Consider the following 22,794-nt stretch of genomic DNA (forward strand, 5'->3'; position numbering starts at 1 on the left):
AAATGGAACTCTCAGAGGCTTCTTATTAGTTTATGTCACACACATTACTCAAAATACAAAAATAAATTCTCTAATTTTCTGGCTGCATTAAATTGCCTGTCTTGGCGGATCATCAGCACAAAATTAGTAGCATAATGAATAGAATCTGGAGTCAGTTCCGTGGTGGCTGCATACTGCGGTGAGGTCTGAGTAATCCCGCACAGTCCCCCAATAAGTTGCATCTTTTTTTTTGACAGCGGCAATTTGATCAAATTCAACAATAGCATGACCAGCCAGATTGAAACTAATCTGAAATTCGAGGATCTGCTGACGGTAAACTGTGGCTACAAACTGTCGGGGGTGCACCAATCACCAAATTCACTATTCAATTTTCTACAGGAACGACATCAACTGGCGGCACTCACGCGCATGCTAACCAGTAAGGTTCGGGGACTCGAGAGGATGGTAAGCGACTTGACGCGTGACATAAAGCGCTTGGAGTTTGACAGGAACCTAGAAATGGAAGCGAAAGAGCAAGCGAAAACAGCAAAAGCAACAGCCGAGAGCCAGATGGAAGCAAGCCCCACCTCGCCACCTGCTGCGCCAGCAGAGAAGAAAAAAATCACCCAATGTCGTTGATTTCAGTGGCTGCAAAAAATCCCCCCGAGGGGTTCACAGTATCAGCGCAACGATTATCAGCAGAGCGTCTCACTCTCCCACAGACCTATAAAAGCACTCATCCCCACTGAGATGAACATTCAGTAAACCAAAGATTACAAAACAATGAAGCTGTTCGCACTGTGCTGTCTGCTGTTCGCTCTGCTGGGATGCCTGATCTCGCCCAGCCAGGGATCGCCATCTCGCGGATCTCCCAGTCCTGGAGGAGCTGGCGGAAATCCTTTCAGGTCGCCGCCGGCACCACGTCCATTCATCTACGATTCGCCAGTGCGTAGACCAAGTCAACCCAAGACCATGTACGCTTAGGACAACAAAAAGTGACTTAATAAATTTGCCAAAAATATATAAAGAAATATTAGGTGATTGTTGTGTTATTTTTTCTGGGGAGCTGCTATTTCGCCACATAAACAATTATTGCAGAGCGGAAATCTGTCGCCATAAACAAATCAATCAAACGGCGAAGGGGATTTTTGTGCTTATCAGTAAAGAAAATGTTTGCGTGACTCACGGAAGAAATAATAAATAATGCTTGCCAGGCCAGACTTTAATTGTCATTTATTCCCTTTCAGTTCCCCTTTCTTATTCCCCGTATCATGTTTTAGCATAAATAAATATTTCATTTAAATTCCAAATCCCTTTAAAAATGTCTGAAATTGTGCAATTTCTAAGCTACCAAATAGCCAGAAATTATCGGCAGCCACTGAAAATATTCAATAAATATCAGCCAGCAGTTAAGTAAGTTCCAGCTTTAACTTCAATTAACTTTCCCTCAAAGCAACTCTTTTTCTCTTACAAACAGTCGATTGTCCTTCAAATTCTCTTATCTAGGCAGCGTACGTTCCAATATTCCCTATATGCAAAAGGTTTGTCTTTAAGTCAAACAAAGTACAACTTCATTTTGAGACCAGTTTTGTTTCCAGAAACAACGCCACCAGCTGGACACCATACGCAAGAGAATTATAGAGGAACGCAAATTAATCAATTCAAAAATTGAAAAAATCGAAAAGCATATCAAGAATTTGGAGAACATCAGCGGCAAGCCCGAAAAGAAGACATAGAGAAAAAGTCCATCAAGTCAGCACTGGAAAACTGCTCTGCTGCCAGCATCAAAATTCGTTTCATATTCCAAATTTTAAGCAATTATTTTTAAGCATGTTTGGCACAGTCTTCCGAGCCGTAAGTCTGCTGAGAGCCAGGGATGTGCTGGTCACAGGCGGAATAAGGTGCGTATAGCCTGGATTTTGATTCGTTTATACATTTTTGACCCATTGAAAACAGACACTCCTTCCGGGACAAAGGCAGGGGCGAGGAGAAAACTCATTTTAAGAGAATTGTGAGTGCATTCAATTCACAGCCAATTCACAGGCAAAAGCTTATCTTTTCTATGTCCCCAAGGAAATGGAACAACTAAAGAAAATACGACAAAATAAAATTGAAGAAATGATGGCACAGATCGAGGACTTAAAGAACGAAATCAAAGCCGTTGAGCGGGGCTTTTCCGAGGATTCAAAGTCTGTGAAGAAATCGCTGCTGAAGCAAATTGAGCAGCTAGAAAATTCCATTGAGCGAATCAAAAAGTCAATGGGTGGAGAGGATTGAGTTACTCGATTTCAGTCAAAGTAGGCGATGCCATTCCCAAACAGATTCACATTTCAGTCAGCCTCTGGCATGCCCAAGTAACTTTCCATATTTTTAGAAATAAATTTTAGTTATCTTCTCCCGTTTTTTTTTTTAACAAAAAATTATCAACCATGCAGAAAGTACTTTTCCGACTTGCAACTGTGCCTAAAGTTTGGTTTACACAAAGCTGCAAGTGAGTAGAAACGAAGTAGGCAAAGATTTATTTTGTAACTTTAAAATATTTCTAGAAATGCCAGCAATTTCCTGTACGAAAGAGCCCGCGCCGGCGAGAATGTGCACTTTCTGAAAATTGTGAGTATTTCTAATGAAAAGAACTGAAAATCGTGGAAGCTTTCCCTTTACTTCCTAAACAGCAACGCGAACAACTGATGAAGCTGCGCTCCAAACTCGTGCAGCAGCAGAATGAGGTGCAGTCAGAGCTGGGCAAGGTGGACCAGCAAATGGTCTCAATGGCCAAGGTAACAACTGGACAAAGTGGCAAGCAATAGCAGGGGAAAAACCTTATAAACTCATATTTAATCCGATATAAATTACTTTAAGCCCAACATCATATTCTTTCCACTTTTTTTTATTTAAAATAATTTGTATTTTTCCATTTACATAGAAGCCCTTGCAGGTCCGCGGGGTTGCTCCATCCCGGCCTGCCCGACAGTGGCTAGTGGGTTGGGAGCTCTCTCTTAAAACATATGATATAATAATATATAGGGCTGTTTTTTTCTTTCTTTCGCTTTTTTTGTTTATCATTTAGGGTAACAATTTGTTTGGAAAATAAAATGAAACTTTCATTTAATATGGCATTCAAAACTCAAAACACAAAACACATTCCGCCGCTTTCAGAGCAGGGAAGGGGGCAGGGGGGTGGTATCAACATAAAGTCTATACAAATTATAAAATAAATACAAGTTCCAAAATTTGAAAGCAAAAAGGCGACTGCTTGCTGTCTGGGGAATACAAGAAAAGAAAAGCCTATAAAATATGTACATAAACACATACACATACATGGTATAAGCAGTTCGTTAGTGTTGGTGTGAACGTCAAAAGCAACAGAACGTAAGTACAATACATTTGTGGTAGTTGAGCAACTTGGAGAATGATATTCTGCCGCCTCGTTTTACGTACTAAAAAAACTACAAACTAAAAACTTGACTTGACTTGGTCAAGTGCTGGTGAGGCCAGTAGAGTAGTGTGTGTGTGTGTGTGTGTGTGTGTGTGTCTGATAGGTGTGTGTGTGAGGTAGGCTAGCAAGAGAAATTATGGCATACTTTCGAGCGCCTGCTGACGGTCCTCTTTCTTCATCTCTTGGGTTTGGGTTTGGGTTTGGGTTTCTGGTTGTGTGGGTTTTCGCTTCTAGCTTTCTTTTTTCTTTTCAAATACTGATCAACAAGTGCCAGGAATGTTGTGGAGTGCATGCAACTCGGTGTCTCTAACTGTTTTGCGACTCTGTTTGTGTGTGTGTGTTCTGGTGTGTGCTGGTTTTTGTGTGTGTGGTTTCTGCTGCTAAAACTTAAATGTAAGATTCTAAAACTAACTCTTAACGATCCCCAGCTACGCTCTCTGCCTGCGAACGCAGCACTTGGAGTCGTTTCTGTGTGTGTTTTTAGGGCTACAACTAACATAACATGAAACGCTGCACGGCCGCTGGACTCTGCCCTAACTGGGCAGCCGCTTGCTGGCCAATTCCTGCAGCTTCTGCAGCGCCAGCGTCTTGTTGATCTCGATCAGGTCACGACTGTGCTTGGCCGACTGCAGCTGCACTTCGAGGATCTTCATGCGCATCATGTGCTCCTTGCTCTGCATCTCCATGAACAGGCGCAGCTCGAAGTTGTTGCTGTTGCTGTTGCTGTTGATGCCGCTGCTGCTGGGGCTGACAGTTGCGACGCCAACGCCCAGTCCGTTGCTGCTGCTGCTCGATCGCTCCAGGGCCTGGCAGTCCGTCGCGAGCGGCATGGCTGTGGTGGTCAGTGCCTGCGGCTGATCCTCGATGCTCAACACGCTGCCGCTGTTGGTGCGCCGACGCTTGGGCGATGGCTTCAGCAGCTCATCATCGTCCTCATTGTTGTTGTTATTGTTGTTGTTGCTGTTGCTGCTGCTCTTGTGCTGCTGCAGGGCGACCACCTGAGCCTGAGCCTGCGCCTGTGCCTGTGCCTGCGCCTGATGCTGTTGTATGGCGGCTGCGGCGGCAGCTGCCGCACTGGGGAACTGGCCCGTTCTCAAGGCATTCAGTGCCTCCAGCGTGGCGGATATGTTGTTCATGTTGAAGTTGGCCTGGAAGCCGGACATGTCTGCGGCGCCCGGCATAAAGCCCCCACCGCCGGCACTCGCATCGAGTGCCACGGCTGTCGACACTGTGGCAGGACTCTCGGCCTCGTGTATGCCATTGCGACTGTGATTCGGAGACACACTCAGACGCTCGCCTCCGCCGCGTAGGATGTCGCTCTGGTTCAGATGATGACTGTTGTATTTCTCATCAAAGGTCTCGTTGTGTTCCTCCTCCTTGATGTCCACATCGCACATCTCCTGCGGTGGTGTACGACTGCTGCTTGAGGGGAACAGAGAGAGAAGAGCGTTAATCGTGGCTATCCAGCGGGTGAGAGCGCTCTCTGGTGACTTACTCATCCATGTCATGCTCATCGCCATTGAATTTGTAGTCCTCGCGATAGTCGAAACCCTCCTCCAGGGCCAGCGGAATCTTTGAATAGTCAATGCCATCCAGGGCCTCCGATTTGCAGGCCTTCTTGGCCTCCTGCATAAAGTCCCACACCTCGAACGTAAACGGCGATGGCTTCTTGCGATCAGCGACCTCCGGCCCGAATCTGGCCAAGCGATTATTATAGTCGAGTATCTCATTGCGTGTGCAGGCTAAACAAAAGCAAAGAACATTGAAAAATAGTTCAGAAATTCAATCGAAAATCCCTCGAACTCACCTTTCATGCGACGCCACTGCTCCTTGAGGCGATTGCACGTGCGATCGGTGCCAAATTGATTGGAGAACTTCTGGTGTATAATCTTCCAGGCCTTGTTCTTGACAGCGGTGAGTCCTGCATCCAGTCGCTTGTTCTCTATGATGCGCATATCCTTGCGGCACAAATCGAGCAAATATTTCTTCTCCTGGTGATTCCAGTTCTGAGTGCGTTCACGTTTCTTGTACATGTTCATCGATGGATTGTTCATGTATTGTGTCATTTCTGCAGGGGAAATGTTGCAAGTTTAATGGTCTGTCCGTTGATTGCTGCTGAAATGATTTTAACGTTCACTTACCCGTCTTCAAGTCGACGCCCTCCAGTAAGCTGTGATTGGAATTCTGCCAATTGGCGGCAATCTTCATAAAAGCCTCCAGATCGTTGGCCGTATACTGTTTGTTGACCTGCAAGAAGAGCGGGGAGAGAAATCAGTAACGAGAACCAAGTAGCGAGAAAGGGGTAAGAAGTAGCGAATCGCATTGAATGTTCATTGATTAGCAGCCCGAAATAACCGGCAAAATCTGAATTATAATTCCCCCTCCGTTGGCTGTTCGGGGCATACTTTGGCATGCAAAACTTGTGCCACATTCCCCCAACCATAAGAAGCGCGCTTCTGGCTCTGAGACGCACCTCAAGATTCAATGAACCTAATGATGATGATGATGATCGTTGATCGTTGATCGTTTCGGCCAAAACTCGAGACAAAATGAAATATTTCGCATGTCGGCGAGATACTTCGAGCACATCAATTAAACTTATTTTTTGTGTGTGTGTGTGTGTGTGTTGGCCAAAGCCTTAGAGAGTCAATGAAAACAAAAGGATTTTGCAGCTCGCTCCCCAGTGCCCTCCCTCGCATGGCTGATTGCTGACTTTGACATGACTGCTGCGGCGGCAGATACGGAGAGAAGGAGAGTGGAGAGTGGAGAGAATGGAATGGAGAGATTGGAGATGGAGCAGGGCTGTGGTGAGAGGAGCTGCAGTCGCATTAATTGATTTTCAATTAGCGAAACGGCAGAGACGGGGCAGGGGTGTGGGTTGGCCAAATGTGTGCAGGCCATGAACAAAAATGGACTAAGAAGAATTAAAATATGAATATGAATGTCGAACAATCAAAATGATTGAAAAGAAGGCAAGAAAAAGCACACAGAGAACCCCGAGCAAAGCGACACAACAAATAATGCCATGAAACGCGTTTTAATTTATAAATTAACAAAAACTCAGACACAAATACAGCGACAAATGCCAGCTGCGGACATTTTGCTCAACCCAGAAGAGCTGCTTGTGTGTGTGTGTGTGTAGCTGTGTGTGCGTGTGTTTGTGGGGCTCGATCAAACGTCGCACTGACAGCCAATTATACCAAGATCAAATACACTCGATCGCAATTCTTCAAGCATTTACGATGTACATACATATTATGTGCATGTAAATCAATACATCCATATGGTCCGCACATATTGAGCATATCCAATGTGCGGCTGCTACAGTGAAGCTGGCCCATGGTGAAATTACTTAGAAGGTAAAGTTCTCCGCTGTGGGGGAGGATAGTTTATTCACCACTTATCAACCAGCAAGCGCTAGAAAGGGATAGAGATGCACTGTGGTGAGATGTCACCTTGCAAGAAAATGCACCTTTAGTTGGCCTAGAGGAAGAGAGAGGTCTAAGTGGTAAAGATCTTTGCTATAATTATAATATTATACAGAGCTATAGCTAGTTTGGCTATACACTCTTTCCTTTACTTTGCTGTTCCGCCCGTACTTGGTCTTCGTCTTTTGGCTCTCCACAAAAAAAAAAAGAAACAAAAACACTTCCATTGATTCCCCTCGTCACTGCGCTGCGCCCGGCCCATTCCTGGTCCCATCAAACGCTCGTCTCTCGCTCTCTCTCTCTCTCTCTCTCCCTCAATCTTTAAGTACGTTTTATGGTGCTTTATTTTATTTCAATTTTCGTTCCTATGCCTCCCCCTCCCGCCGAGCACCCCCACAAGTCTTGCACAAACCGCCGCCATGTGTTCAATATTTATGCCGTATCTGATTTACAATTTATATAGACAAACGTACATATGTACAACCGAATGAATGAATATGTGTTTAAGCAGATATGTAGATATATATGTCTATGTCTATCCGCAGGAAAACTTAGTCAGCGGCGCGCGTGTGCTTATTATTATTATTATATTTATTTGCTGCTCTCTTCCTATATGTTCAATGTACATTCATCGCTTATTTATTAACACAACAATTAATTATTATTGTCGTCTTGTAAGGTAATGTTTAAGTTTTAGTCATGAGCTGACTGGACTTTTATGTTTTTGAAATCATTGAAATGCGAGACGTGTGTCTGGTTCTGGCCAGGGTGGGGCCTCAGCACCGTCTCAACTTAGTCCAAAGATGAAGTTGAAAGCTGCGAGAATTAGCCAGTCTTGTCCTAACAAAAGATCGCTTAGCCAGAGCTAATATTTCCTGTCTTGCCCAATTTTGTGTTACATATTTGGCGGTAAATGTTATTTTTTGACAGCCAAAATAATCACTCACTCCAATCAATTGTGACTTCAAAAATTAAGCATTGAAATTACACTAAACAAAAACTGGTTTAGATTGCCTGTCCCTGTGTGTGTGTTGTGTGCCTTGGCTCTTTTTTTATCTATCTTTTTGTTGTTGTTGGTTGTTAATATGAAAACGAAAAATAATTACTGTATCTACATAGCCTTAACAATTGTGAACCTACACACAGCGCGTAGTAGAGCAACAAGAGTCAACCTTGTGCCTTAAAATAAAGCAAAGGCATTGTGTGTGTCTGTTGCCCACAACCCAAACAGATATTGGACAGAAAATAACGGAGCGAGAGAGCGAGAGAGAGAGAGGGGGAGAGAGGGGGAGAGACCACAGAGCAGTTCCCAAGACCAGAGTCGATATTCCGTAACGTAATCCAATGCACGGACCGACATCCATGTGTGAGTAATTACCACAAATTAACGAGCCAAACTTATTGTATTCTGCGGCATGCCTCCTAGTACGCTGAACTATTTCACTCGGCCAAAGTTAAAGCCAAAGCCAAAGCCGCGTTATAGTTCAAAAACTAAATGGTACAAAAATTCAAATTAAAATGGTAATTGTGTGGAGCACATGGAGATGTACAATCTGGGAGCTTAAAGTACAGCTATTTGGTCGTGCCCAGCCACACTGATTCTCTGAACCTGGTCGCAGTCGCAGGGCATCGTTAAACTTTCGAGCAACACTTGAAATGATTTTACACACAAATTCTTTCGCTCTCTCTCTCTCTCTTTCTCTCTTTCTCTGTTTCCACTTCTTCGCCACATTCTGCTGCTGCTGCTGTGTAGCATAAATTTATGTATTATAATAATTATACGAAGAGAAAAAACTAAAAACGAAATGTCATCGAACGTTCAAGTGGCCGAAAAGAGGCAACGAGCGAGCTCCCCTCCTGCATTTTGGGACTGGTCTGGTCTCTCGAGTGGTAAATTCTGTACGTGTAGCGTAGTACATTCGAGTGGCAGGCATTATTCATTGATTTCAGTGCTTAAATCAAAAGAAGAAAAAAGAATTTGTTGTGCGCTGTTTATTGTTCTAAGGTTGCTCGGAGGAGCCTCAAGTGGCGGCTCTCCCCCTCGAACATTTCTCGCTCGAACAAATTTCTTCTACTCGTACTTAAAGCGAGCGAGAGAGAGGCAGCGAGAGTTAGAGCGAGAAGCCGACTATTACCCATAATGCTAAGGAGTGTCAATATTTTTGGAATGATATTTTAAAATTGAGTTTTCGTTAATTGCTCTACCCGAGAATATTCGATAAAAACAGGAAATCTCAGTGGCTCAGCCTCAAGTGTTTCCTCTTGCGCTAGGAAAGGGCAGAGAATTGGACCAAAGATAATTTCCAGAAATAAACTTATCTTTCAGTCAAATATCATCAGTGCTGCTTCGCTTTATGGTTTCTTATTTAAACTACTTTCATTCCGAGATAAATCTCATTCTTAAAATTCTTTCAATCGGCAAATTCCCAAGACAATTATCAGACATCTAGCACGCCAGCAACTTCTTAGCATTATTCTCTTAATGCTGATTAAAGTCTTAGATTACTGACAGATTACGCTCATAGATGAATACATTACTCAGATAAGTTCGACTCTAAATTTGATACAGTGCCAAAGTTGCGCTGCTGCTGCAGCTGACGGAAATTGACTCATGGCTCATGTCTCCCCCTCTGCCTCTCCTGGCTCTGGGGCGAATTATGCTCCAGGTGTGCATGCCATGACACGGCTGCCGAAACAACAAATTTATTAGAAATTTGTTGCACACAAACACAAACACAGACACAGACAGAGACAGGCACCGCTGTGGCACATTTAGGCAAACAAACAAATAAACTAATTTCATGACGCACACGCGCGCCTGCGCAGTTGTCAGCGCAAAAGCTGTGGCTGTGTAGCTGAGTATCTCTCTGTCTATGTGCTACTTACAATTGTAACTAGCCTAGCTGTAAGATTTTTCTTTCTTTCTACGCCCAAAAAGAGTAATAGAGAGGGAAGGAGAGAGAGCACGCGCGGTTCAACGACTCTTGCGGACTCCTCAACGAGGCGACGACAAATTGCGCTTTGTGCGAGAATTGCCCCTCTCCCTCCCCCTCCCCTTTGCTGTTTCCACGACGCATGCGTAGGTCTGAAACTTACTAAATTATTATTGTTGTATTTCATTAGTCAGCAGCGCACAAACCCCAAACCCAAACCCAAACCCAAACCCAAACAAATCCAAAATCCAAGCCTCTCCCTCCGCATACGAAATTGCGCAGCTGTGCATAGTTTTCAAATCAGAGCGAGAGAGAGAGAGACAAAGGGTGGGGAACGGTGGAATAATGGAACTGAAACTTTAACTGTGACTGCGACTGCGACTGCGACAGAGACTTCGCTTGCGACTGCGACTGCGACTGCGACTGTGTGTGACAGTCATAGATATCGTCAAGTCAAATGGATTACCTTTATCTTTGATTCCCCAACAACAACAAAAACACAGCAAAAGCCAAGAGCAAGCGGAGGAGAAACAATTGGAGCAGCTTCATACATACATAAGTACATATACATATATGTATACATACATTTTTACATATTCACATACATTAGTTGTAGTTACTTGTACTTCTTGTACAGCACACACACACACACACACACACACACCCTGGCTGACAAGTTCATTACTCTACGACGTTCGAGTCAACTCCTCCACCGCCTCGACCCATCAGCCAAACTTTGTTGCCGCCAGCCCAGCGACGCCTTATATGGTGGTGGTGCCCCATGCCAATTGTTGGTGTGTTTCTGTCTCTGAAAGACCAAATTGGTTTGTCACTCTGCCGGTTAAATGTCTGTGCCAGACAAAGAATTTACCCTACCGATGAAGAAGGTTTCACATTGCATGTCAAATTTACATTTTCTGTGTGCATTTTATGTACAATTTATGTATGCTGCCTGTGATGCACAACTGATGAATATTTAGTGTTAAATTTCATTAATACGACCTTTTGCATGTATTTACACTCACTTAATGTATTCTCTATGCCTGGCTGCTGCATTATTTTGGGCATACTTTCTGGGCAATTGTGGGAAAATTCCATTAATCCCCGCAACTTCATTAAAACTTTTTTCTTTTGGTCAACTGTCAAGAACTATGTTGTCTGCAGCCAAAATCCCATCATGCCTGGGCCAACAATTCCAATTGAAAGTCAACAGTCAGCAGTCAAATTTGAGATTTTCAATTCCAAAGTAAAGCGGGGGGCAGGGCTAGAAATTCCGCTTGATGTGGGTTCGGCTACACTCTTTCACACTGGCTCGGGCTTGGGCTTGGGCTTGGGCTTGGGGGCGCTGTTATCTTTACGAGTCTACAGTGCAGACACATGTGATGGTTATTATTATTACTTATTAAAGCCACAGCAGACCCAATGAAGCCACAGACAAGAAAGAAAAAAAAGAAAACAATTCTAAGCACTTCGTTCTACGTTTTCTATCTCCTTTTTCTTGACTTATTTTTTGGTTTAGTCATTTTCTCCAACAATTCATTTGAATATTGAGAAATTGTTTGAGTATCCACAGCACACACATGGTGTGTGTGTGTGTGTGTGTGTGTGTGTGTGTATCTAATTTCTATTTGTATTGAGCAGCCCCCTGCCCCACACAGACCCAAACACACACAAAAAACTTCTTTATAATCGCATCAAGTCATGATTGCGCCTCCAACTTTTGAATCAACTTTTTCCTCCATTCCTTTTAAATGTGTTTTGTTGCTGGCTGGCTGGCTGGCTGGCTGGCTGGCAGCACTTGAAGGCGTTCAAAAATAATTTCTGGTTCCATTTAAGTTGGTCTTAAAACGAAAAATCTGAAGAAAAAAAAACAACAACCACAAACCGAACACCCGAACAACCCGAAACTCTTCAAGTAGACAACACAACTTGCCACACAAAAAAAAAGAAAGCCCTTCCCCGCCCTGCACCCATCCCCCGTAGCACTCGCCGCGTACTCTCCGCCGGATAAGTTGGGTTTGTTCGTTGCTTTTTTTTGTTCCTTTACTTCTTTTTTTGGCATTAATTGTTCCATGAACCGAATCTAAGATTGATTGAACGAGTTGAACGAACTGGTAGTAGGGGGGCGGGGGGAGTCGTCTCTCAATGTAAATTATGGCACTGTGATTACCATTAGGGAAGGCATGGGGAATGAGTCGAGCGCGAGACACGAACCATTTAGAATGATTTGTGCTGGATCGCAGTCAGATCTGTGTGCTTTAGAGTAAGTAAATATGTGCCAACCAATGGCGAAAAACACATCCAAGCTATGGCCACGCCCCACTGCTTGCCAAGCCGCAAACACTGCTTGCCAAGCAGTAGCCGACCGACTGGCTGACTGGCTGGCAATAATAATTACAAATGATCGGATGTCAATTTTTATGGCAATATTATATTTACAGGCAGGCAGTCAGAGCCAATCCAGCATAGCCCCCGGCGTGCCGCAGTCTCTTTTTAAACAAATGAAATTTATTGTTAACGGTTAGTGACCCGAATTACACCACATATCGCTTATTTATATCTATCCACAGAGAGAGAGAGAGAGAGAGAGAAACCCTAAGCAAAAGCGATCGGAATCGAGTCAACATCTGCGTGCTGCGTGCTGCGTGTGTGCCTCTGTGTGTGCTGTATGTGGCATGTATCTTTAAGTAGCAAGACAGCAAAGACTCAGACCTAACGATTGACGACTCTGGGCTCTGCCTGTGCCTCTGCCTTTTGCACTGCTTGCTCCTCTGGCTCTGCCCCCTAAGCGTTTTAATTGCTTCACAGCATTGACGAACGCCTACTACTGCCACACACACACACACACACACATAAAGCTCAGCTCGCGCGCAGATAATGTATCTTTGTATCTGATCTTAATGTGAACAGCACAGAAACCGATTCTACTTGCCACACACAGCACACTGAAAGATCCCAGATCTGAGAGATACATTTTATGGGGCAAACAGAATTGATCGACCAGCAGCTAATGGCACAAAATATGCAAGGAATTTGCAATGGGGGAGGAGAAAGCTAATTGGGCCAAAAAGAAACTCACACAAATTTCGGTTACAAAGAGCAAATTTTAAATTGCTTCCTTCTTGGCATGCGACACTTTGGAGCTATGCCGTGGCATTAATTCATTGCCCTGAACATGAATGTTATTCATTCCGAGTGAATGAATTGAATTGAAAAGGTGGCCACGCACATTGCTGGCTGTCAGCTGCGACTGTGCCTGCAGCCTGTGGACTCGGTTCTTTATGTTTTTGCACGTACCAAAAACTGTTCCCCGACTCCTGGGAAAGCAGCAAATCAGAGCACAGAACTGCAGCTGCTGCTGCTGGGGCATTGCTGGTAATCTGCTTAGCCCCCGACTCCAATTAATATCTCATAAATATTGCATGTATCTGTGTCTGTGCTTTGTTGCATCTTTTGCAGTTTAAATGTTTGTCTTCACTTTATCAGGCGGCGGCCAAGACCCAAAGGGAAGAAATTAATTTAATTGCGCACAGAAATACGACCAAAAAATTGCCTAATTATGCCAAGCAGATAGCCATGGGGGCGGGGAGCAACAGCAACAAAAATGTGTTAACTAATTCTTGGTAATTTAAGCAAATGCTGATAAAAAAAACGAAACTCCACCTCCACGCCCCACAGCGACAGACAAAAAGCAAAGGCAAAGGCGCAGAAAACCCAAAAGCAAACCAAATGGAACGCCTAGCGGTGCAAATGCTGCCCCACCCCGCTGCTCAACGCCTTCTTTGTATAGTTTATAACTTTTTATTTTCTATTTTTTCGTTGTCTAATTTTCTACCTAATTTGTTGGCTTGGCGTGGTGGTAACCCACTTTAAATTTGGAGATAAAACTAACAAAAACAACTACGAAAATTGTCACAATTATGCTGTGCACAACTTTCAAATGTAAATTGTTAAAAGTGGCTGAAAAATGGGTTTACAAATATTTTCTAAGCACTTAAAGGCAGCCCCACACAGGCGCAGAAATTAATCAACATTTTGGTACGCAAATAATTGGTAAATAAATCCACTAAAATACATTTGCCAACCCTAAACTAAAGTCTAAAGTGCTTTTCCCTTAATTTACTCATATGCGGAATAATATTATTGCCCCAAGAGCACCACCAATGATTTGCTGAACAAATTTACTTAGGCATTTGATTACCAGTTGATTACCTCCCCCTATGGCTATGATAGTCAAACAAATACGCAGACCTCCTAGAGGATTTTTGGGTTTTGGGTGCAGCACCCAGACACAGTCATGGGGCACACAATAATTACCTTTGCCTTATCGAACTAAATAAATATTAAAGCGTAATTAAAGTCATGGGAATGCCGAAGTGTCTGTGTATCTCCTCTGTGTGCGGTGTGTCAACGACAAATTGGTTAATGCTACACATAATTTAAAGCTCTTTTGTTTATCACTCACACACACACACACACAAACTGTAATTGATAAATAAGTCGCCCAAGACTTTGCCTAGCATTAGGTCAACGGAAATTTAATTGCTAATTGCATCGTTTAGGGGGCTTACAAGTGTCCACAGGGAAACACTATCAGGCCACAACGAACTTTTGACTAAACTAATCACATAGATAACCTTAATTAAGCTGTCCGGGCACACGGCACGGCACGGACGGACACATTGAATTCTTTGCATTTCTTTGCACAGTGACAATAATGTGTCGGTGCCCCAAATGTCTTTCTTGTGCCCCACACACAGAAAATGTTGTGTTGCAGGCAGCAACAAAATTTGTTTGTCTTTGCACACCTGGACGCAGTTGGGTTGCGCGGCGAGTATCTAGATGCTAGAATCAAAGTCCCCACGGCAACAGCAAACTCCGAAATGCAAGCTTGGAGTTGGAAGTTGGAAGTCGAAGCCGAAGCCTGTGGTGTTCAGTCTCCCTCACCGCTCCACATCTCTCGATTATAATGCGCAAGTGTGACGCATGATTCATACCTTATAACCCCCCACACACACACACTGCTTACTGATTGCCATTTGCCTTTTGTTGTTGCTCCATTTGCGCTTTAAATTTTAATAAATTAAGTTTTTGCCTACTACTATATAGCGTATAAATGATACATATGCACATATAGATTGATTCTGATTTGCGACTGGTCAGACAATTTGTATGAGATCTTGGGCTGTGCACATTCTTTCGGGGAGGGAGATGGCAACAACATTTCTATGATATTTCCATGTGATCTTGGGCGGTCTTTTGTGATTCATGGCTGCACAAATGAAATTAAAAACTGTTGTTTAATCTTAACTAAAAGCCTCTTCTTAAGTAGAATTCAATTAGCGGCTACTTTTCCATGCAAATACACGCGAAAAGCGGCATAGTTCTGCCACAAACGAATACCCAAATCAGCTGTCAAAGAAGAGACCAAAGCAGCGCAGCAAATTCTTCTGTCCCCAGGGGTGTGTGTGCTTTATAGTCGTAGTTTGAGCTTTTTTCCGCTTAAAATCAATGCCAAATGGAAGGAGAGTCTTGTTGAGAAGCTTGAAATTCAGCATAAAAAATGCTGACGACATTTTTAATCCTAAAATTGAGACTAAAGTCAGTCAAAGAGGGAAGAAGGAAGAGCGGCAGAGCAATAGTGGGAGAGCGAAGAAGAGCGGGTTAGAAAGAGCACGAGAGCGGGAGTCATCTCAAGGTGGGGGCGATACACGATAAACCCACGACTTGAGGATGCGCGCATACCTGCAAAAGGGGAAGAGCGGCAGAGGAACGAGCGACAGAGAAACGAACGACGCAGCTCTTGTTCGTGCGATCGCATCGAAGTCACATATTAAAATGTATACCAATCCCCTTTTCCGCATCGCCCTCACACTCACACTCTTACTCTTTCTTTTTGTTTTTTGTTTGAACTCTAACTGAAATTGTAGAATCAAGATTAGGTTTTAATAATTCAAAGTGAGTCGTCCCCACACTCTCACCCCACCACACCACACTCTTCCTTTTGTGTCGCTGTCTCCGTCTCTCTGCCTACGACCAAAACGAGACATTTGAGGGATTAGCGGGCGAAACGAGTGGAGTATGTGCGGGTGTGTGTGTGTGCATCTCGATTTACTTCAAGTAAAAACTGAAATCATGTTACTTTTGTTTTTTCTACGCTCATTTTGCCTCCTCTCTTTCTTGTCTCTTTTCTTTGACAAATTCGAAAGAAATTATACAAGCTAAAATATAGTTGGCAGTGAGGGGGGGACTGTGTGTGTGCATGTGTGTGAATGCGAGACGAAAGGAAGTGGCAGCGCAGTGCGCAAGCGTTTTGGGCTTCAGCTCCATAGAGCCATTAAAATACAGAACACACCCAAAAAATAAAAAGAAATATTTTAACGACAAAACAAAAAACAATCAAAACGAACTTAAAGAGAGGCATATGAAGGGAGAGAGAGACAGGGATAGAGCGAGGGACAACGACGACTCCCGATGATGATGACAAAAGGCAGAGATCGGGGTGACAGCGCGATTTATGCTGAAATTGGTACGCGTTGATGCATAAGTTATGCCTGCTCAAAAGAGAGCACAAAAGTAGCTCACGCTTAAAGAGCAGAGAGAGAGAGAGTGGGAAGAGACGAAGAAAGAGAGGCAGGCAATTGGCAGGCTAATGATTGCCTGTTGGAGTGGGGAGCATAAGCTGCTGTGAAGTGGCACATTCTTTGCCTAATTTCACACAGCAAAGATCATGCCTGAAAGGAGATTTGTTTACTTGCACATAAAGTTCAAAGTGAACTCCTGAAAGCACTTCAATAAAAGTAAACAATATATTGCATTTACTAAAGGAATTAGCTTTAAAGGACAGCGACAAATGGCCTTCGGCCGGGAGTTTTGCTGTTTCTGTTTGTTTCGAGTGTTCTCGAGAGGTCCCCGTTCAGCATATCACACAGCTGTCATTATTCCAATAACTGGTTATACATACAGACATACATACCTACAAGTACAACTACAGCAAAGGCAACGTCTAAATGCCACATGGAGAAACGACAGCAATGCGCAGTTGTTGAAATTTACAAAAGGAACCAGGGAATACACTCACACACACACACACACAGGCGCAAAAGTGGAGACCGGGCACAGACGTTCACTATAAAATGTTAATCCTATTTTATTAAGTGCACGCCATGCGAAATGCTGAACAAACCCAACAACAACCACACACAAACGGCAAACGACAATGAAGATCATTATGACCGACGATGACGAGGATGATGCAACCCAAGCAACAGCAACAGCAACAGCAACAGCAACCCCTTTTTTGCAGTGTCTCTCCTGGCATTGCTCTTTTTTTTCTGCACCACTAACAAATGGCTGGATCTGCCCATCACCCATACAATACTTATCAAATATTGCTAATCTAGGTATAAGGCAAGAATTCCTATTAATTTTGTGAAGCGCTGAAAAGGGGCAAGCCATGGGAAGCCAACGCTAAGTAGGCCAAGTCCAAATTCCTGCCATATGCGAATGGTAGCCAATGGCTTTAGGGTTGAAATTTGCGTTAAGTTAGATTAGAATTCAGATTGACTTTAAAGAGAGAGTGGAGATAAATTTTGCAAAGAGAGCGCATCTTTACTTCAAAGAGAGAGTAGCAGAGGGAGAGAGAGCATCTTCCACTGTTTTGTCGCGCGCTTGTCCCTGAACATTATTGAATGATTAATTGCCTCAAGTTAAGCCCAAAAACACTTTGATTTGCTTCAGCAAAACTCAACGTTGCGCTCTCTCAATTCTTCAATTTTTCTTCCTCGCTGGCGACGACAACGTGCTACCTGCGCCCAAGGTGAATTTACTAACAAGGTGACGTTCTACGCCAATAACTTATTCACCACGCTCGGGAAGACAAGCGCTAGAAAGGAATAGCGATGGAGAGATTGCCCTGTGGTGAAATAAGTTCACCTTGACCTGAGGCAAATGATGATTTATCTTTCTCTTGTACTGTGATCATAATTTATGAACAAAAGGAAACATTTCAAGGCAATCCCCAGATCCCGTATCTGGATCTCATCACATATAGAAATTCTTCATTTGTATTCTGTTTCTTTTTGTGTGTTTCTTTTTTTGGTTGAGCAGCAAAATGCGTTTCCATTTCACGTTTTATTGTGACTAATTGCGTTTGATTGTCAATTGGTTTGCATGTTGCAGACAAATAAATTAATGCGAGCCCGGTACCCGCATTTTGGGCATATGGTAAAACTCCTAATAGTTGGGAAAATGCAAGCCAGGCAGCCAACACTTTTGGGTGGCGTGAAAACTTTAGCGCCCGAAAATTGCCAGAAAAAGAGGGCGACGATTCGGTTGGCTTGGGGTTCGGGTTCGGATTCGGGTTCGGGTTTGGGAGAGCGGGTTAAGCGGCGCAACCAATTGTCATGTTACCCCTAAGCGGTGCCTGTGGGTACCATCATAAGTATTTATTTATAAGTCGATTGCTATTAATTCGTTACTTAATTGCTGCTCTTATCGCCGCTGCCGCTGCCGCTGCCGTTCCTTTCTTCGTGTTTCATAGTCGATGCCCATTGAAAATAATTAAAATTAATTAAGACATTCCACTTGGTTCGTATATGTATCTCTCTCTCTTTCTCTCTCTCTCTCTGTCTTGGTCTCAGTTTAGCTCGTTGGAGCAACTTCTATACATTTAAATCGCCTTTAATTGAACAACTTTCGGGGTGACGCCTCAAACAAGACCCACGAGTGTGTACAAATTTATATTTTTCCATATGCCATGCCTTGTCCTTTGCTAGCCAAAAAACTAAGCTCTAGCCCCCCACCCCCTTGGCTGACTGATTTGTCAAAAATTCTCCCATCAGCGGCAAATATCAAAAAATATTCAAACACGTGCATTGATTGATTGTCAGAGTTTATTGTGTGGGCAACCAGGGCCAATGGGGATTAAAACTCAAAAGAGAGTCCCCACGAAACACACACTCCTCGATGAGTGTGCCGCTGCCGCGTGAGTGCTGTGCCAGCGATGGTCGCGTGAGGCCAAGCGATGAATGGGCAGAAAGCTTTAAAGTCGCACTCAAAGTTGTCATTTTTGATAGAATTTAAATGGAAGTTGTTATAAAAGGGAATCTTTGCAGATTTTCGGCTCAAGTTTTGCTTTAAATCTAAATAAACTCTTGGCTTTAATACAAAATTCTTTTGTAAGTTCCTCCAGCCCGACTCACGCTCTCATCTCTGTTGCAGCGTCCAGGATGGCCATAGATGAGAGACGTGTGTGCGGTGACTCAACCTGAACTGTGGACGGGGGCTTGAAGGAAGCACAGACTGACGGACTGACTGTCTGACTGATGGACAGCTGGACAAGCATTGTTTGTGGCGGGGCCACTTTTTCCCTACACTTGCATTAATTTTCCTTTACGGGGGGAAAAGCTATGCGCGCGTGAGAGCTTATGAGTGATGGAACGAATTTGCATTCGACATTCGATGCGGGAAATGTCTGAGGAAAGGGGAAAAGAAATCTCAATAATGTTTTGCCTTTCAGCAGGCAGCACTTTAAGGGACAACCCCCCCGCCCACCAATCTCAAATCAAGTGTCAATAAATAAACTAATTGTTTATTTCATTTTGAGAAGCTTTTTAAATATTTATAAGCACTTGAAGCGATAAATAATCCAACATATTTTCAACACCAAATGCGTTTCAACTGTTTTTGGACATACATACAAAGAGGGGGAAGTGGGAGACGTTTCAATTTGAAATTCCAAATCGAAATTTTTATGGCACTTGGAAATTAAGTAGTCAACCGAGCAGACACATGGAAACAGAGATCAAAATCCCATTCCAGATGCTAAAAATTAGAGGAAACACACACACACATGTCTATTGAAACATTAAAAATAAATTCAAATAATTGCCATTTCGATGGACAGGCAGAGCGCAGGACAGGGAGGAGCAGCAGCAGGAGCTGTCAGTGTGTGGCTTGAATATGTAAGAGAGAGAGCAATGTCAGGGTTTAAGCCAATTGATTCAAGAAGGTTAGAAACCCTTCAAGGACTCTCAGTTGTTGAGCATAAAAGTTTCAGTTTGGTTTGGTGAAGACTTGCCGTTAGCTAGAACAAAGGCATTACCAATTCCTCGATCCCTCAATCATCTGTTACACATCTTAGAGTACACATAGAACAAACACCCCACACTGACATTGCCCAGACATTCATTATATTTGGAATCGTTTTAATTTGGCAATTTGCTCGTGAAGCATGCCTGAAATATGTAAGCAAGTAATTTCGTATCGAGCAATGCTCATTACAGGCACTTTTTTTTGGCCATTTATGTGTGTGTTCCCCACCCAAATACTAATAATAATAATAATGTATTCCACGATTATCGACAGAGTCTGCATGTGTGTGTGTGTGTGTGTGTGGGCAGCTCCTCCCCTCCTCCCTAGAACCGAACGGAACCGAACATTTTGAGTGGAAACATATCGTCCACATTCTCGCTTTTGGTTTTTCAATGGAAAATGAAAGAAATAAACGAAAGAACAGTTGCAAGAGGCGTGTGCCCTGAATGGGGCAGCAGCAGGAGGAGGAGGAGAAGAAGAAGTCGGAGGAAGAGCTGCCCAGGAGGGAGTGGGATTTATGTATTGGTGGGGGGAATATGATTTGTGTAAAAGTTTCGACGCTCGGTGTGTTCGGGCCATGATTAAGCACTTGAAGTGTAATTCGTGTGTCCAAGTGTGTGTGTGCTTAAAAATAGCTGCAATGGAAGCGCACACACGAAACTAAGACCATAACTAAAATCTATATGCGATCTGTACGGCAGCTGCCCCAAGTCTAACCAGCAGCCAGCAGCCAGCACCAACGACCACGACGACGACTGCTTCAAGTCAATTTTTGAATAATTACGAATCGTTTTTCGCTTTCGTTGTTCTCTAATTATAACAACATCATCATCATAATCATAATCATAATCGCACTCATAATTTCATATTTGGCTGACTCTTCGCATTTTGCGGTGTTCTTAATGTGCCAAAAAGTGTATTTTGTATACCCCAACGATACTCACAGAATAGATCCACAAAATCTCCCAACACACAGATGCCAAACACTTTTTCGAATACATATTTAGCTGGCAAAAACCAAAAATTGTTCTTCACTATTTCTTTGGCCTGTCGGTATTTTGCATTTATGGCGATTATATAGAGAAAATTTGCCAAAATTTGTGTGCGGGAAATAGTGTTGACAGAAAAGAGAGAGAGAGCGCCAAAGGGTTTTTTTTAAGGATGATATAAGGATGCACGTTCCAGGCAGAGCCAGGATCTTCTGATAATGGGCATTAGAACAGAGTTCTTTGCTGTTTTATGGCTAATAAATAAACATTTTCAATGACTAAAGCTACACATTAAACATCTAGGAGCTCCGCTGATCCGCTTAATAGTTATTGGAAATTCCCACAATTCAAACTTTGATTCCAGGGCATTTCCAGGGCACTCTTTAGGATTCCGATTGGGCTTAGAGCCCAACATCCGCTCGACGATAGCGCAGATCGTACAAATACGTAATACATACGAAATATTCTCCACATTCTCTAGGCTTTGGAAACGGGAAGTGTTCGGGCGACGTCATTCGAAGTTTGTACGTTATTAAATGTATTTACTGGGTAATGGCTTTATGGATTCTGTTCGAATCGCAGTCGCCTTTTGTGGTGCTGCGACACCGGAAATTATAGAAATTAGCGATGATGATCAATGATTATTGAGCACAAAATTAAACAGATAAAAGATGAATTTATATGTACAAGATGTCGCTGTAGCGCTCTGCAGTTCCGTGCGTGACATATGGAACAAATCTTTATCTGTGTCTAAATCACCCAAACGACAGAGATACTAGCGGGGGAGCGGCACTTGCTTTGCGGCTAATGACTAAGACTAAGGAGCGCCAGAGACACAAACACAAACACACACTTAAAACTCGGCTAATAAAATAGAAATTGGCTCGTTCTGGCTGATTCATATTTGGTTTTATATATGGGAATATATTCCCTAGACTGCGAGAAGTAATTACCATTTTGCTGGTGTTTTGTGGGTTAAATCCTTCGGCCGTTGCTCTCTCCGTTTTATCCTGAGTAAAGAGTTATCGCGGATCTCTCTCTCTCTCTGGTTTGTTGTTAATCCCAAGAAAGTTATTAATTAGTTATTTATCAATGTGGCACATTATACAAATTGTTGCAGCTAGAATTTTGCTTTAGCGTTTATTCTTTTCGTTTTGCGTTTGGTTTATTTGTTGTATAAGCACTCAAAAATCGTTTATTTGTCGCGTGCCGAGAACTCTCTATATATCTGATGCATGTGGCAGATATATCAGGGATATGTTTGGCGATTTAGGAGGAATAGAATCAAAGTACCGGATCGGAGAACGTTGGCGGTGGTGGTGACACCGAGACACGGGTAGACACTGGAACTTTATGCCGCTTGCCGCGTTCGCACTGCTGCACGTTTAGTCAATGACTAAGGGCGGGCAATTCAAAATTTTTTTAAATTCATCAGCGCTGCCAGCGTCAGCGTCGACAGCAGCAAACACACAACAAAAACCCAAAACTAATAAAATCAATTACAAACACACTACATACAGAAACACAGCGGCGGCACCGAATGCCGATGAGAGCGCACACACATAGAGAGACACCCAGCAAAGCGAGCAACAACGAAAGCCGACGAGAGCGTTCGGCAGCACACACAGCGCTCGTGTTCAATGCACACCCGAAGTTTGGCTATGAGTTCGGCTATGAATTATGAGGCTGCTTCTGCTCTTTGGCTCTGTGCTGCTTCTCTTTCGTTTCGCTCTCCTTCTCTATTACTATGTGTGCGTGTGTGTGTGTGTGGTACCGCTTTGAATGTGGGCCAAAAGTAATGACAATAGCCGCAATTGTAATATAACGTATTTTGCGCTCCATTCCATGGCTTTGGGCTGGCTGCCAGCACGGTTCTGTTCTGTTCTCCTTGCTGCCTGCTGCTCTCTTTCTTGCGTTCTCTCTCTCTCTTCCAG

At 43.4% G+C, this 22,794-nt stretch overlaps 3 protein-coding genes across 5 annotated transcripts in view; 2 read left to right on the forward strand and 1 right to left on the reverse strand.

Annotated features, from left to right (window-relative positions):
- The first annotated feature begins 27 nt into the window (after positions 1 to 27).
- On the forward strand, positions 28 to 635 carry LOC117591989. Its single transcript, XM_034285433.1, has 3 exons — positions 28 to 178; positions 237 to 312; positions 379 to 635. Exons 1-3 carry the CDS (start codon positions 135 to 137, stop codon positions 616 to 618), a joined length of 360 nt encoding a protein of 119 aa, XP_034141324.1. The 5' UTR covers positions 28 to 134; the 3' UTR covers positions 619 to 635.
- A 44-nt stretch (positions 636 to 679) lies between these two features.
- LOC117591991 (immune-induced peptide 18) lies at positions 680 to 1,012 on the forward strand. Its single transcript, XM_034285435.1, has one exon. The coding sequence runs from the start codon at positions 763 to 765 to the stop codon at positions 961 to 963; it is 201 nt and encodes a 66-aa protein (XP_034141326.1). The 5' UTR covers positions 680 to 762; the 3' UTR covers positions 964 to 1,012.
- Positions 1,013 to 3,016: 2,004 nt separating this feature from the next.
- Positions 3,017 to 22,794, reverse strand: part of LOC117591982 — a 36,765-nt gene continuing 16,987 nt past the window's right edge. For 2 of the 3 annotated variants that reach the window (XM_034285422.1, XM_034285424.1), the window contains exons 2-5: positions 5,557 to 5,662; positions 5,223 to 5,483; positions 4,911 to 5,157; positions 3,017 to 4,834 (exon numbers count right to left, since the gene is read on the reverse strand). In XM_034285422.1, the coding sequence (XP_034141313.1) occupies positions 3,949 to 4,834; positions 4,911 to 5,157; positions 5,223 to 5,483; positions 5,557 to 5,662 (1,500 nt within the window). In that variant the 3' untranslated portion in view covers positions 3,017 to 3,948. Of the gene's footprint in view, positions 4,835 to 4,910; positions 5,158 to 5,222; positions 5,484 to 5,556; positions 5,663 to 21,813; positions 22,265 to 22,794 lie in introns of those variants that run through there. The other variant, XM_034285423.1, reaches the window with a different exon arrangement.

The sequence above is a fragment of the Drosophila guanche genome, unplaced genomic scaffold, assembly GCF_900245975.1.
Source record: "Drosophila guanche unplaced genomic scaffold, DGUA_6, whole genome shotgun sequence".
Classification (NCBI taxonomy): Eukaryota; Metazoa; Arthropoda; class Insecta; order Diptera; family Drosophilidae; genus Drosophila; species Drosophila guanche.

Excerpts from the sequence above, each read along its gene's own strand:
- LOC117591989 (XM_034285433.1), top strand. The coding sequence starts at position 135 with ATGAATAGAATCTGGAGTCAGTTCCGTGGTGGCTGCATACTGCG. Across the intron at positions 179-236 it reads CGTGGTGGCTGCATACTGCG|CGGCAATTTGATCAAATTCA; the intron begins GTGAGGTCTGAG and ends TTTTTTTGACAG. Across the intron at positions 313-378 it reads AATTCGAGGATCTGCTGACG|GAACGACATCAACTGGCGGC; the intron begins GTAAACTGTGGC and ends AATTTTCTACAG.
- LOC117591991 (XM_034285435.1), top strand. The coding sequence starts at position 763 with ATGAAGCTGTTCGCACTGTGCTGTCTGCTGTTCGCTCTGCTGGGATGC.